Below are 17,179 nucleotides of genomic sequence, written 5' to 3' on the forward strand. Positions count from 1 at the left end.
CTTCGAATTGTAATTTTTTATTGTAAGTAATTTACCCCAACAAAATGGGTTTACTTAACACGATAATTTGTACGAAAAATTTAACTTTATTAAAGTAAACCCGTAAGTGTTTTTAATTGCAAATTTAAAAGCAATTAAGATAATAAGACTCCTAAAAAGAACACACGGTTACCGACCTGTTAAATTAACGAGTATTTCAAGTTTGCTGTTTTTTTAATTACGCAATTTAACGTGTTTTTTTACTTATCACATAAGATTATAATTATGTAATTTTTAAGTCTTAGAAATTAATTTGAGTTTTTAATTTGACCGGAAACAAGTAACATTACAACTACATTCGTGTTAGACATTCCATTCAAAATATTATGAAATAAAATTTAAAAACTTCAAAAAAGAACATGTATGCTACTAGCTGTCGCCCGCGACTACGTCCGCGCGGGATCAAAAATAGATGTCCGATTCTCAGAGCTACTCAATATGCTCACAAAATTTCATGAGAATCGGTCAAACCGTTTCAGAGGAGTATGGGAACGAAAATTGTGACATAAGAATTTTATATATAAGATAATACTAGCAGTTACATGCGACTTCGTTTGCTCGGTATTAAAAAAAAATCTACTAATAAATGTAGGCTCTATTAGTAAATATAGGCCGAGTAACCTAGTACGCTCTGACCCCCTTTTTATAACAGAAGAGGGCAAACGAGCAGCGGGAACACCGAGGTGTTCAACGACGCCCATGGACATCAGCAATACCAGAGGAACCGCAAATGCGTTGCCGACCTTTGAGGTGGTGATAGGCTCGCTTCAGTTGGGATGTATAGTGAGCTGATGAAGATAAATAAATATACCGTATGTCACCCAAGAAATGTAGCTCCCAATAGTAAAAGAATTAAAATCCATTAAGTAGTTTTGAATTATATGCAAACAAACTAATCTTTTATCTTTATAATATTAGTATAAATAGGTGACATTTTCTTTTTCTAAAAATAGAATTTTCTCGAATAAAATAACCTCGGAATACTAGAGTAAACAATATTGTGTGTGCCTTAAGACATCTCGTGACCTTTAACTTGCGTAGGTGGTAACTTCAAATTACTTTTTCCATGGACAGTCGTATTATAAGTTTGGTGAAGCACGACTTTTGGGAGAAACCACAAAAAAGGTTTTCTCGATTACAAGCACCTGTTTAAGACAAACGAAAGAAATCCTGATGACTTCCTATTTAAAAGTAATGCTTCAAATTCCAGAAAACACCTACGCATAAGTACAGAATTTCTTTGAATATTTTTTTTCTGCGCAATTCCGACCCACGCTTGTTTTGTTCAAAAGCAATCACAACTTTCGGTGTCAAATAATTACGACGCACAATCGACGAGTGAAAGTATAGGTTTAAAACTGAACAATGGAGAAACAAAATGGCCGCCTACGATATTTTAAAGATTATCAACAGGTTCTAAAGAATTAAACAAAAGAATTTAATTATTGACAGTATAAAGCCACGATTTGTGGCAGTAATTGGTTTTAGATCTATTTAAATTTACTTACGCGCCATGACATCTTTGTACTTGTGAATTTTTGAGGCATCTAAAATTAAATCAATACCAATTAATCAACTCCACCCAGCAAAGACTTGACAATTAATATTATTTTACTTTGTAATGTATACAGAGTATAAAATTGAAACAGAGTTTAATTTTCATTTTTTGCTCTGTTCCAAATCAATTTTGCCGCGTTTATCTTATTGAAATAAAAGTTGAGGTTAGGATTATAGTTGGTTTTTAAATATCATCATCAGCTCACTATACGTCCCCGCCGAGGGACTCGGAGCCTACCCTAAGTTAAGGGTGATTAGGCCATAGTCTACCACGCTGGCCAAGTGCGGGTTGACTGCACACATATCTTTGAATTTCTGCTCAGATATGTGCAGGTTGCATCACAATGTTTTCCTTCACCGTAAGAACCTCGGATAAATGTACATATGTAATATTAAATATAAACTATTTTTAATAATATTTATGATAAATAAGTCTGAATTTAAGTCCTAAATTTCAGTTTAATGTTGACAAAGGTCCAATTTGTCTTGTGATACGTCTTTTAGACAATTCGATAATTTATGTTTATGTTCCTATAAATGGCGGACGGAGATTATATTCTGAATGCAAGTGGGCGTGGGCGTTCCAATTCTAGATAAGCATTTGTTCTGTAAAACTATGTAGGAGGAAAATGGAGCGTGGACTAATTGCCAGAAATGAAAGGAGCTTTTTAAAATTGCAATTGTGTGGAGGTAACCTAATTTTTTAAGGCCTTACATAGTAAAGCTATTTATATACGATTCGTAGTTCCTATTCTTTGTAGGTAATATCGATCTAGGTAAAAAAGGTTATTGCACGAGGAAAGGTAATAGATGTGATACAACGCCCTCTGGTGTTCTGTGCCGAAATACTAAACAAACATATTGTTATCTCTGTCATTTTCAAAGAGATAGAAAAGGAACACAATATTTTGTGTGCTTCGGCATTTAAAGCCGTTTAGTACGTAGTACAGTAGCGCCATCCAGTGATGTAAAGCTGAAATAAATTAACTATAGGTCAAGTTTGTGCCACGAGATGGCAGATTACTTAATTTTCTAATCGTAGGTTTGAGACCAAAATTTCTGTATAAAACATGTCGTCCCTGTCATTATCTTTAAAAAAACAGAGATAACAATATGTTTTAAACGGGTATTTTCATCTCAGAAACCCACGGTTAAATGTAAAACCTACCTAACTCCTTTTGAGCAGTTAAAGTAGTTTTCAGTCAAAACTATTTTTTATTACTAATAATTAAGTTTTTAATTTTAAGTGTTGGAATATCGTAACAAATATATTAAAAAAAATATAATATAGTAAGAAGTTTGTCTCTTCTCTTACAAACTTCCTTACATCATCAAAAGGGTAAAATAAAAAACATTTAATTTAAGAAGAATTGTTTATTTCTCTTCAAAGATACCTATCAACTCTTCGATATGGTTTACCTTATAAATAAGTGTGAACATTTCATACAAACAAATTCGACCAAAACTCAACGCTATTTCATATAAAATCCAACTACCCTACAATATTAATTCTGCAACTACCCACTGAAAATATCGTCATGCATTTCAAAATACTACTTGTAAAAAAAACTCGGATTTCTTACAAGGATAAAAAACCAAGATGTATAAAGTCATATTTGACAACTTTTGAAAAACTTGCAAATATTACAAATTTAGTTAAAAAAACATAAACGCATAAGCACAATAAAGCGAAAGCTAATTTAAAAAATAGGACCAAATATAAATAAATACCAAACATATCAGTTCTTTTTAAACCTTTTCATTAGGTAAAAAAATCTCTAAAAAAAAACAATAAATAGTACAAAAGTATTAACAGAAGACATATTTTTACACTTAATTAATAATTTACAAAATGATTTTGAAATATCCTTGAGCGGGTTTTTATTTTTAATCTGTACATTGAGGTTATAAAAATAGCTAAATATATGTAGCTGGTCTGTTAAAAAATAAGAAATACGTTTTTTTTTAAATTATAACAGATCATTTTTTTAATTTCTTGTGCCAGCCAGTAATATCAATCAAGTTACGTTTAAAAACTACATTATACGTAAATCGAAAAATTTATATATTTTATCGCGAATTTTTTAAAATAACATTAAAATTAAATATATTAAATTTGAAATACCATAATAAATAAAATACCCAAAAACACAAACTAACACACAGTCTTTATTTCAGTTTTTTTTTTTAATTTCCAAATTTCGCTTTCAAAATATACGGGTTAAAAATACAACTTGAAAATACATCTAACTGCTTAAAATTTATCCTAAATTAATCTAAAACATTTAAGTTTGAAAAACGGCTATGAAATTATTTTTTAAATTTTTAATCTGTCAAAATGTTACTAACCTACTAAAAGTTACCGACGAAAGATAATATGGCAGTGTCGTTATAAAAAAAAAATTAAACGTAATAAGCGTAGTGATCCTAAAAGGTATCATAAAAATACTAAAAAAGGAGAAATACGAACAAAAACCCATTCGCCTACAATAAGTTACATATCTAAAATTGTTTAAAAAAAACATATCCTAATCCTAGTAAATAAACGGAGCTACTACTAGAGGTGTTGCCAACATTAAAAAAAAAATCTAACATTTTAAAAACTAAACCTTTAATATCATTCCGATTATAAAACGTGCCATCTCTTTCTCACGTCTCGTAATCGTAATAAGAAAGATAAAGACAAATATCTTTTTCTAAGCAACCTCTAGTAGTATTTATCAAATGGTAAGAATAAAAATTCCTATTAAAACTATACATCTAATTCAGCCATTCCAGGTATGTAATAAGGCAGTTGCTTTCATTGTTCAAGTTTTGATAAAAATATGATATTTGTAGTTGCTATTTTATTGCTATTTTCTACGGCCACAGAAATATGGTTAACTATGGTCACCCTAATTCTATGAAGTACGATATTTTATGTATCCCGTATTATCGTTAAAAAATTTACAATTTTATTTATTAAAGAATAAGATTTTATAAAGTTTTTTTGACACAAAATTAAATTTCTTTTAATATACGAGTAATAAAAGTGCCTTGTTTAAGTTATTTTTTTTTTGTACTACCTCTATAAAAATACATTAACTTCGCACACTGGACATGCATTTGGCCCTCAGTTAAATTTATTAATTACCAAAAATTACCGTAAAATATTTTTTTTACAAAATACAAACAATAGAAAGATTTTTGAAAACTACATCCAACATATAATTTTCATTATCTAATTATTCATTTCAATTGAAATTTAATTTTTTTTGTACACAAAAATGGCAACACTGGTCTAAACAGATAATAAAATTGTAATTTTACTATCGATTGAAATAATCTATCACTATATTTAACATATTTTTTTTAATGTTAAAAAATTCTCTTATTAAAATCTTATTAAATTAATGACGATTAATTAGTTATTTTTAAGTTCATTATTTAGTTGCTAGGCAACTAACTAACTGAGTACCATTTATTTACCTTATATAAATACATTGTGATGTAAATTGCATTTATTCTTTATAAGATAATCAAAAAATTATCTATTACATTAATAATAAAATTGTATTCCTCTTTTTGCTGAAATCAATAGATTTATCGTTGGTTTCTGAGACCAAAATACCAGTTTAAAACATTGTTAGGGAACATACCCATACTACGTGAACTATTTTTTTCGAACCCTCCCTCACCTCGGTGACTACTCGTAGTACATGCCAAGACCCCTCCCCTTTAGTTTTTACGTAGTAATTCATAATTAACATCTTTAATCATTCCACAGGCAAAAATTAAAAAAAAAATGGCTCATACTCTTCTTTATAGCATAAGTATGCATAATTAAATTACTAGTGAATTATTTATTATTAAAAATAACAACTAACCACTACGTGACAAAAACCAGAGCAAACCCCCTCCTGTGACTGACCGTAGTACTTTACGGACCCCCCCCCCCCCCCCCCCCCCCCCCCCCCCTAAACGGGTCACGGAGTATGGGTACGTTCCCTTATCTCTTTTTTATCAAAGATAATGAGACGGGTGACGATATGTTTTATATATAGATTTTGGTCTCGGAAACCCACGATTTGTAGACGAAATGTCAGTTAAATAACATGAAAACGATTAAATTAGTTGACAGTTTTTGAGTATTGACAATCAGTCATACGTAATATTTACCGCATGGTGTTAGAAAAAAAAAGTACTATAAAAACCGGTTATAAGGTCATCTTAGTCAGAATAAGCAATTATGTTAGTTCACCAGGTCCCAACAGTATTTCAAGATTCGTATAGCAGACGTGTGACCTTCAAAACACATCTTTACATTTACCTATGCTTGGGAAGTATACAAAATATTTCAAAATCCAAGATATTTATTATATTTTTTTCAGAAGACTTAAAGTAGGGTTTTTTTTCTGTCAGTAAAACGTATCATAGTAACTGTGGGTGTCATGTCATTCATGAGGGCAGCTCTGTACAAATGAGGCAGGGAAGAGTCCCGTGCGGCCGGTGCGCTGCAACGTGCCCTTGTACCAACCGTCGCCGCGCTTACGTGACACTACCACGATATCGTCCACTTTCAACTCTAATTCGTACTCAGAGTTGGGCGGGTAAGGTGCTATACAGCGGAATCTGTGTTAAGAAAATTCTACACTCAATGTCAAAACTAATGGGTCACTTTTAAAACACGATTTTCGCATGATTATTAAATTTACGAAAAAAAAAAATAGCAAATTTTATCTATAAATTGTTTTAATCTTACTAATATTATAAATACAAATATTTGGATGTATGTATGTATGTTTGTTAGAAGGTATCGCCAGAACACCTGTATGGATCTCGCTGAAATTTGTCATAGATGTAGAAAATCGTCTGGAAGAACACATTGGCTACTAAGATTTTATTCAAACCCGCGCGGGCGAAGTCACGGGCGACAGCAAGTACATAATAAAATAAAAAGTGGAATCTCTGTTACGGTCAACATTTTCATGACAATAGTACGCTGATAATGATGACAATGTTACCTTTCTTTGACAGGTTGCGCATGATGCCTGTCACGGCGGGCGACTGTCACGTCTAGTGACTGCGACTTGCGATGCTGGCTCTGCCATGGTCCTTCGTTGCTCGCTCTGTATAACACATACTTTAACACTTTCCGTGCTAAGATGATTTTAAATACTCGCCAGGCGATTCAATGGCGTTTGATGTGTTAAAAAAATTCTATAATTATTAATAAAAATATGTAAAAAAAATTATGACGAATTATGTGACATAAACAAAATGACATAAATGACAAAAAAAAAATAATGACTGTCCAACTCAAAAATGAATTCGATTGTCACTTTAGTGAGAAAGCATCGGTTTCTGAGATCAAAATCTCCGTTTAAAAATATTGCTATCTCTATTTTCTTAAAGATGTAAGACAGGGATGACATGTTTTATGCAGAGATTTTTGATCTCAGAAACCAATATACATTTTTAGAGTTCCATACCTAATAGGAAAAATACGGAACCCTTAGGATCACTTTGTTGTCCGTCCGTCTGTCAAGACCCTTTTTCACTATAAAACGACATTGTAAGTAGCAGTATAATAATTATTCCCCGTATGTATATAAACTAAGAACTATTAAATATAATTACAAATTACAAAATAATATTTTTTAATTTGATTATCAATTAAAAAAAAATCATCTTACCTTATTTGACGTTTCTTTTTACAGGAATATGAAATGAATTAGTGCGTTATGGAACAAGCAAAGCATGCGATTAGCCACAAGCTTATATTAAAAAAAAAACAAAAAAAAACAAATGCAATGACGTCACAAGATAGTGCTTGATTAGTATTAAAGATGATTAAAAAGCCTTAATCCTATTTTTATATACAATAGTTATTTTTATTTATGTAAATGTTAAATCTATTTTATTGCAGCTTTATTTTTTTATTCATGCGAACTTAAGTTGATTTATATTTGCATTATGCATGCGAAATTCGTTTAAAGGTACTTTCACATCAAACTAATAGAAAATCTCTTAGGGAAATACATAATATAAACTTTAATTAACTCCTTTAATCTTATTAATACCAGAAAATATATCTCATACTTAATATCAAAAACTTTGAAACTATCAAATCCATGAACGATAGCGTCGGTGACTCAGGGGTCAAGCATTTGACTTGCAATCTGCAGGTCCTGGGTTCGAATCCCGCCATGTACCAATGTGTTTTTCGATGTCTGATTTACAAATGTACATTTATGCGACGTTCTTACGGTGAAGGACTGCACTAATCACCCTTAACTTAGGGTAGGCTCCGAGCCCCTCGGTGGGGACGTATAGTGAGCTGATGATGATGATGATGAAATCCATAAACATTTAACTGAATTTTTCTTCAACCAAGAGTAATAAACCTATTGAAGTAACATAACTTTCTATATAAAAACGATAAGCTTCAATACTTTAAAAACTGGAATTAAAGTGTACCACTTAATATTGACGACGAGTATAAAAATTAAATTTTTAGAGTTCCGTACTTCGAACGGAAAAACACCCTTATAGGATCACTTTGCTGATCGTCCGTCTGTTAAGACGTAACGACGTAAGCTGGAATTTACATCAAATACTCAAGTATGTTGTGTTTGTCCCTCGGTGTTGTGAAAAGATCAAACTTCTAAGCCAACGCAATGAAAAGATACAGTTATGTAGCAAATTTCCGCAATTTTTTTTATTTAGTTATGATGTGAAAGTGCCCTATTGCTTTACAATAGTGCATATTCAACCTGTGCATTCTGTGGTCGTGCAGAGCGAGCATGGCGGCCCGCTCCTTGATGCGCGCGCGCTCCCCCGCACCGCCCCCACCCCCGCCCCCAGCCCCCGGCAGCGTGCGCAGCAGCTGGGAGGGGCATGACCCCGACCTGTTCCCCACCAATATGTCACTACACTGTTGTCACACCATGGACAACTCCTTTTTTTAATTCAATAAATACGTCGGTCCGCATAAAAAAATATTTAAAAAACACCAATTTTTTTTTAAATTATGAAAGCTGTCTAACCACTTATAACTCTTTTTAAATTCAATAAATACGCGGTTCAAATTTGAAAATACAACCGCTTAAAAAATATTAAAAAAAAAACTGTTTCAGAATAAATATTAGAGATGCTAAAACATACTTATAAGACTTAAGGCAATCTTTATAAAGAAATTAAAAAATGGATACGTAAAATAAAACACGAAAACGCCCAACGTATTACAAATTTAAACATAATAATGCACATAGAGTTATGAAAACAAAAATTTAGAGCTGGCAATGGACTTAAGTGATGCAATGACAATGAAAACAAGGGACATTTAAACAAAACTAATTTGTCTATGTGCAAACTATAGGGGGATCTATTACTAGAATATAAAACTAACACCCAATTATGATATTCCTAGGGGAATTACTAACTCTAGTGGTTACCATTTAGTTATGATGACACACAAAATGCAATTTAGTAAGGTGTCATTTCATTATTTATGTCTCAGTTGCAATAATCTTCAATAATTAAAATAACCCAGATTTATATGTTTTTTTTTATTTTTAAAATATTAAATAGTCTATGTTACTCAGGTACAATGCAGTAATTTGACGGTGAAAGAATTTTTGAAATTAGTCGAGTAGTTTTTTACTTTATCTGTCACAAATATAGAAATATTTTTCCATACTAAAGTTAACTTTTTATAACAAATTTGTAAGGATTATTGCAACTTTTACAATAAAAAAGGTTACACAAATATAATGCACACACAATGCAATGTTTTGTGAATGTGATATCAAACATTTAGTAACAAAATTCACAAACATTAGTATTATCAAACTGTGGATTTCCACTGTTGCAACATCAAAATATTACGACAGTAGATTTACACGGAAATTGTCATTTGTTGTAGTTTTGCTGGATTACATTACAATTGTCATAAAAAAACCTACGTAATCTTATATATAAAATTCTCGTGTCACAATTTTCGTTCGCATACTCCTCCGAAACGGCTAGACCGATTCTCATGAAATTTTGTGAGCATATTGAGTAGCTCTGAGAATCGGACAACATCTATTTTTAATCCCGCGCGGACGGAGTCGCGGGCGACAGCTAGTTAACATATAAATATGTAAAATCTTGTAGGTACTGTCGGGGAATTTGGTGGTATTAAACTTTAAAAGGGACAGTAATTTGAATTTTTCGCAAGTATTGAGATGACACGAAAACAACTAATATGACGCAGCTTTTAAATATGTCTGTACATAAAAAGGTCGGACAATGGTACACTTCTAATTGCTTATATGATATTTTGCAAGAACCGACGTACTTTGTTTTGCTGCAAGGAATTTTTCTGTAACTTGAACACCGCGAAGGGCCCAGACTGTACATTGCATGATAACTGCATAGAAAAAATTGACAAATGCAAGATTTTACTTACACAATACAATTTTAATATCTTACAAATTGAAATTACCAATTTCACAGCAAAACTACAAACAAATCGACAAAATAAAATTCAATACCCTGTAGTACCCTTACCTGACGTGTACAGGGTGGGGGGCGGCCAGGGAAGGGCCGGGTCCGTCCTCGAACACGGGGTTGTCCATACTGTACCCCACGGGAGGAGGTGATTTGCATTTCTTCATAGCAGCCAATCTTTTCATCAGACTGACGCCCGTTGATATTGAAATTTTCTCAGATTTCGTCTTCTCTTTGGGCTACAAAAATATAATTTCTATACATTTAGATGGAAAATATATAGGAGGAACACTCATTTTTTTCCCATTATTTTGTTTGTTTTTTTTATGTTAAATCAATTAAAGTATATAATTAAAATATTACAACACAAAATGGTAGTAAATAATCGTAAATATATTTTTTTTTAATTTACCTTGTCTGTTTTGGCAGCAGCTTGCGGTTGAGTCGCCTGAGCACTCCATGGATATGTCAGAGGTTGCACTGTTGATATATGAAAATATATTACTATGTATTTATCTATGGGTTTCCGAGATCATAATCTCTAAAATATATCGTCATTCCTCTCATTATCTTTGACAAAACTGAGATAAAAATATGTTTCAAACGGAGATTTTGGTTCTAGAAATTAAAGGTTATACAGTTGAAAAAAAAATCCTGTATTTGCTTTACTTATATCGAAAAAACCTAATCTTAAAATTTCTGTCTGTCTAGTCACAAATCCGCGTATATTCCGGGTAATCTCCGGAACAGATTGACCGGTTTTATCTGGACTTAAACTGAAAGATAGCTGATATATGCAATAATATTATAGACAATTTTATTGACTTTTTTATATATATTGGTATAGAAGATTTACCAGTTGTGGGGCTGGCAGTCCTAGGGGGCGCATCAGGAGGTGCTTGTGTAGTTTTAGGATTCGCTTGAACGACCGCCTGAAAAAAAAAACATATAAAAAAATAAATAAACATAAATTAAATATTCCTTATAACATAATAAATCACAGAAGAACTCTATTTTACGTATATTTTCTGTGAAATCGTTGTATTTTATCTTAATAATCGACTTAGGCTTTACTACTGTTATAAATGTATGGATGGATGGATTCATATGAAGAATAGAGGTTTTATAACTTAATTAACTGTCGTTTTATAAAGATGAATGATGTAAGTGACCTTGTCGTGCTTAGGTCTGGTCTGATGGTGAGCTGGTTGTGCATGATGCGGTGCATGGTGCGCGTGTTGTGCTGCTGCAGGCACCACGTAGTTGCCGGGGAACACGCCGCAGCGCTGCGTGCTCTCCGAGTATCCCTTGTACCATCCGTCACGACAACGCTCCGTTACAGTATACAAACCTGAAATATAATACTTATCATGAGTTTCTGAGACTAACATCTCTGTATAAATATATTGTCATCCCTGTAATTTGATAAAACAGAGATAATAATATGTTTTGAACGGGAATTTTGGTCTAAGAACCCCACGGTTAGTGATATTAAATGACAGCAGATCAACACGTCTTCATCTCACAATTAAAAATAAATCTAGTAATAAATATATGCTACATCACCGGGGAATAGTGTAACTTGCAAACAGTGAGAGAATATTTCCAATTGGTTTAGTACTTTCGGAGTATATACAATGTAAACAATCAAATTTTTCCTCTTTATAATATTAGTATATATCTTAACCAATACTTAAGTCTAGATTTCTCATACTAAATTAACACTAAGGGACTGATTTGACCGTGCTTACAACAACAATAATAAAAAAAAACTGTAATAGACAGCAATCTAAACGGTAGACTTTTTTGTCCTTGAAACTTCATTAAATTATATATATTTTTTTTTATAATTAACATCTTTCCAAATAAAGATTCAAGAAAAGAAGAAGTGATAAATCACCTCCTTTCTTGAGTTCCAGTTCATCAGACTTCTGCGGTTTGTATGGATACATGGCGACGTAAGCTGCAGGTAGAGGGCGCTCGTTACTTCTAGAACGACGACGTCTTCTCTCTCCCTCTCTTTCTGTGCGCTTTCTGTCTCTCTCTGGGGCGTGGTCTAGAAGACTGGTCGCTAGGATTTCAGCTGAATGTCTGCAAAGGTATATTTTACATTTTATAAACTAGTATTCGCCCGCGATTCCGTCCGCGCGGAATTGAAAAAAAATATTATTAAGTGGCCTATGTATTCCTTCAGACTATGTTCTACGATCAGCGAAATTAATACAGTCGTTCTGGAGCTACCTTCACACAAACAAACATACATCCATCTAAACATCGCATTTATAATATTATTAAGATAAGTAATAAGTTAAATTAGGAAACTTTTTAAAACACACCTTTTTAATTTTCACAAATTGAAATGAAAAAAAGTGATTTTAGTATATACCTTTGGAATATAATCTTTATGTAATAAATCTTAGTATATAGAATTAAATAACTCACCTATTTACCGGTGTATGATTCCCTTGCAGATGTGTAGAGGGAGTCAGACTGTGTCTCTTCTCTCTTTCTCTATGATGTTCTCTATGAGACCGGGAATAGTTTCCATCTTTGCCGTGAGATGGCGACAATGCGGCTTGCAGACCCAGCCCGAAGTTCAATAAAGAATCAGGTCCACTGGGACGTACAGTCTTAGAAGATGAAGGTACATCTAATCTAGACGTATCATTATTTTCTAGACTTTCATTTTGACTCTGTGATGTACTTGCTGTCATTTTAGGACTTTCTGTTGGTGGTAAACTGACGTTTAACGATGTGTTAGTCGCGGTTGAACTTTCGTTAAGACTTAGAACTCCCATAGAAGTATTTATTGAAGTATCTTCATTATCATTTGTTAATTCAGGTGTTGGATTTTGAACCGTATTCTGTACGTTTACGGTTGCATTTCGTTCTGTATTATTGTCGGGTGAACTGGGTAAACTGGGTTCAGCACTTTCACAAGTACTTGTATTTGAGCTGGTATTCGGTGTTGTTGTCGAACTGACGCCGACAGATGGCGTGTTCATACTCGAACTAGAATCTGAGCTGACATTATTTGCATTGAAATTCGCCACTGATATAGGAAAATGTTCATGAGTTCTCACATTCTGGTAAGTGTTGTCTGCTTTTTGTGTGTAACTTTCAAATTTTCCTACTCTCATACGTTCGTAGTCATTGATACGTGACACATTTTGTATGCCAACACTTTTATTATTATGAACATTAACAAAATGATTGATAAATTCTAACGATAGTTTAGTTTGGGTAGGTTCAACAATATTTCTAGACATATTAGTGACAAGAGGTCCATGAGAGACAGTTTGGGGGACTAGGATCTGCTGTTGTTGTGTTAGCATGCTATGTGCGTGTGGAGGATAGTTGTGTGGGTTTGGTGTCATGGGTGTCATGGGTGCCATGTTCTGGTAGTTGCCGTGCGCGGAGGGTGGCGCGGAGAGGGAGACAGGCTGGTATCGATGCGCGTGCTGAGTGTGCCTGTGCTCCGAATGGCCTGGTCTTGTATCTTCAGAGGGCAGTGGTGGTACTGCCCGGTTTAAGGGTACACTGGAATGATAAATTAAATTATTAATTATATAACTAAATCAATACAATGGTTTTTTTCGTAAATATTTAATAATATTCAGATGTTAAGACTAAACACAGCTGATCGTGTGTTTAGGACATCACCAGCAGATGACCTAGGCTAGGTCTAGAGAGACTCAATTAGTAAAAATTATTAAGATATGATCCAATTTTTGATAAAAAACTAACAAGTAAGTAATAAGTAGTTTTTGAGTTAAGTAAGTAGTTAGTAGTTTTTGAGTTAAGTACATCTATACGGATTGTAAGCTTCTTAGTATTTCTTAATAGTTTAAATATCTATTTTAAAATTTTCTATTCGAAAAAATTGCGTACTCTTCCTGGCGATGCTCAAATTACATATAGAATGTTTCTAGTAACAGAACGCAGAGATGTTTAATCATACTAAAACCACACTAAGTGGTCCGTAATGACTCTGAGTGTTACAGAATGATAAGTATGTTTAGTATTGTGAGGTGTACCTGTTCATGAGTTGTCGTGCGGGCTGGTTGAGCTCAACAAATGCGATGGGGAAGATGCCGACGCGGCGCTCCAGCCGACCCTCCGCCCAGTTCTCGTCCACACGTCTGTGCACCGTTATTATTGCACCTGAAACACATTTGGATGGATGTATGGATGTATGTTTGTTAGAAGGTATCTCCAGAAGATGGATCTCGCTGAAATTTGGCATAGATGTAGAATAGTCTAGAAGAAGACATGGCTAATAATTAAGTTTTTTGAATTCCACGAGTATGGAGCCATGGTGATACATTTATATTAATTATTTTGTAACAGTATATACATATAAGGCTATTCTATCATCATCAGCTCACTATACATCTCTACTGAGGGTTTCTGAGCCTATCCTAAGTTAGGGGTGAGATTTGATTATATACATATATTTATTTATATATTTAAAGTTACCTTTATCAAAAGCCAAACAACCTTCTTCATCAGGAGCGGACATCCTGAAGTCGTATAGAGCTTTGCACAATGCAGTCGGCACGGGCAATGCTACCACTACCTGAAATAAAATAATTTTATTACTTGAACATTTTTTATATCATAATGCAAACGAATCTTATCTAAATCTATACAGACTAACAGAGGAGGGGACGCACAGAAAGAGAATATTTCCCCTTCCTATCCATACCTTCAAAGATGGATAAAACGTTCACAAAACAGACTCCAAAATATAATATGTATTTTTTGGCTTGACAAAATACAACTCACATGGTCCTTCGCGCCGGATAAAATTGTTTTAATATTAAAATACTTGTGTACTCGAAACATACACAGACTTGCGGAACAGACAGACGGACAAAAAGTTTTTAAAATTGGTTGTTAAGGCATTCGCCTTGATATATTTATATTGCACGTAAACTAAACATGATTTTTTTTTTATTATTAGATTATTCAGTCAAATATTTCGATGACAGATTATTGATTTTTTTAGTTCAATATTAATATCTATGAGAATTTTACCTGTACATATGTGATAGGGAACATGCCAGTTCGCCCCGAGCACTCGCCTTGATACCAGAAATGGTCCAATTTCTTTTGCAGCATAATCGTATCGCCTTTTTTAAATGACAGGTCACTGTAAAATAAATATATTACATTATTTTACTGTTTAAAATATCAAACATCATAATAGCTGGACTGTAAGTATACTATAACACGGACTAAAGATCTAGTCAGTGGGTCAATTCTCTTAATTGTAATATCAATTTGACTTCTTTTAAATTTGAATATTTGTTATGATTTAAATTTTCCAGTTTTTGGATATTTCTCTACGAACTTATAAATCACTAGCTGTCACCCGCAACTCCGTCCCCGCGGGATTAAAAAAAACTTAGTAAGTAGCCTATATATTCTTCCCGATATCTATGCCAACTTTCAACGAAAACCATTTTGGAGATACCTTATCACAAACATCCAAACATTCGCATTTATAACATTAGTAAGATTTTACTCAGGTAAAAGTAATCTATCACTAAATATATACGTGGTTATAAATCTTTATATCGATATTATAAAGGTGTGTACACACTGACCCCGGCTCCTTGGATATGAAGTCGTAGATGGCGCGGGCGTGCGGCGGCAGCTGCTTGGCTTCCGTCCGCGCACCTTGCTGCGTCTGCGGCTAGAAATCACAACAATATCTAAATTATTATCTAGATTTTATATATGGACTATGTTCGATACTTTATTGAGTAGAACCTTTTCATACGACATTACGGAGAGAATATCGAGCGAAAACGAAATGAAGTCAAGCTGCTTTTACAAAATAATATTTTTATTAAGACTTCGTATACCTGAGAATGCCCACTCCTCGGCGTTCGTTGGACCACGCTGACCTTCCTCGGGGCAGAATTCTTCATGCCCTCGAGGATCCTCATCAGGAGCACATTGGGAGGCAGCTCCTCCACTTTGGCCTCGACTAGCACCCGACACTCCGGACATCGTAGCTCCTTGTGCGATTCAACTATCACCTGGCACGCAAAACGTTGTATTATTAACAAGCTTGTATGGAGAAATTGGCAACTTTACATAGAAAGTTTCTATACGACGAACTAAATAACCGATCCTTAACATCGGTCTAAAGATTTTTTTTATTTAACTCTGTATTACGCGTCCTAAACAATGGATTGAATTCTTAGTTTGCTATAGCGATCTTTACATCTGTTAAAGGCAAATAGATTGAAAATTGGAAGTAAAAATATGTAAGATAACCAAAGATGACATTAAAATCTATAATTGGGTTCAACCTTTAGTTAAAACTTTTTTAATAACCCAATAATAAACGCTAGTGCTTAAGTGTACGGTGGGCGTAATGAGTCAAATATGTCTCCAAACAGACCAATTTTGCACGACAATATCGTCGCTATTATGTTTCTAAGAACACGTATGTATTAGAAATGTCGCTGACGCAAATCTTTTCCGAGAATTCCCTCAATATTTTGTAGAAGTATCATACTATTATATAGGAAGACTAAAATATCACTTCTTTGCAATATACTTGAAACCAGAATATATTCTAGGCGTATATTATTCTGGTTTCAAGTACACTATAAAAATCTCTAAATCTAAACGCACAAATGATCAAACGGCTAACATTTGTTTGAATGTTTTCATGCGTTCTGTCTGACTGCGCTAAACACAAAAAACGCCAAAACAAAACCCCCAACTCAAAGGGTTTGAAAGAATCTTTTAATCTCGTTCTAAAAAGGCGTCGTTCGCGTGAATAAAACAGCAAACGAACTATACACGTCGGTGACTTTTGTGTTTTTACCGTGTGTTTCCATTAAAAAAAACACATTCACAAAAACATCACAATATGTTTGTTAATCTGTTTTAGCATAGAATGAGTGGAATAACATATCATCATCATCAGCTCACTATACGTCTCCACCGAGGGGCTTATAGCCTACCCTAAGTCAGGGGTGACTAGGCCATAGTCAACCACGCTGGCCAGGTGCGGGTTGGTTGACTTCATACATATCTTTGAATTTCTTCTCTCTTTGTGCAGGATGGGCTCGAAACTAGTCGG

The 17,179-nt window shown here is 33.7% G+C and overlaps 1 protein-coding gene across 2 annotated transcripts in view; it reads right to left on the bottom strand.

Moving 5' to 3' along the window:
• Positions 1–5,586: 5,586 nt before the first annotated feature.
• The window catches only part of POSH (SH3 domain containing ring finger posh), a 31,822-nt gene continuing 20,229 nt past the window's right edge, over positions 5,587–17,179 (bottom strand). Inside the window, exons 3-16 of one of the 2 annotated variants that reach the window (XM_013316213.1) lie at positions 15,945–16,121; positions 15,684–15,772; positions 15,112–15,226; positions 14,551–14,650; positions 14,109–14,235; positions 12,514–13,611; positions 11,972–12,162; positions 11,244–11,422; positions 10,928–11,003; positions 10,484–10,551; positions 10,132–10,310; positions 8,352–8,486; positions 6,600–6,704; positions 5,587–6,207 (exon numbers count right to left, since the gene is read on the bottom strand). In XM_013316213.1, the coding sequence (XP_013171667.1) occupies positions 6,030–6,207; positions 6,600–6,704; positions 8,352–8,486; positions 10,132–10,310; positions 10,484–10,551; positions 10,928–11,003; positions 11,244–11,422; positions 11,972–12,162; positions 12,514–13,611; positions 14,109–14,235; positions 14,551–14,650; positions 15,112–15,226; positions 15,684–15,772; positions 15,945–16,121 (2,817 nt within the window). In that variant the 3' untranslated portion in view covers positions 5,587–6,029. The remainder of the gene's footprint in view (positions 6,208–6,599; positions 6,705–8,351; positions 8,487–10,131; positions 10,311–10,483; positions 10,552–10,927; positions 11,004–11,243; positions 11,423–11,971; positions 12,163–12,513; positions 13,612–14,108; positions 14,236–14,550; positions 14,651–15,111; positions 15,227–15,683; positions 15,773–15,944; positions 16,122–17,179) is intronic. The other variant, XM_013316214.1, reaches the window with a different exon arrangement.

Source organism: Papilio xuthus, unplaced genomic scaffold (genome assembly GCF_000836235.2).
Source record: "Papilio xuthus unplaced genomic scaffold, Pxut_1.1 DF826949.1, whole genome shotgun sequence".
NCBI lineage: Eukaryota > Metazoa > Arthropoda > Insecta > Lepidoptera > Papilionidae > Papilio > Papilio xuthus.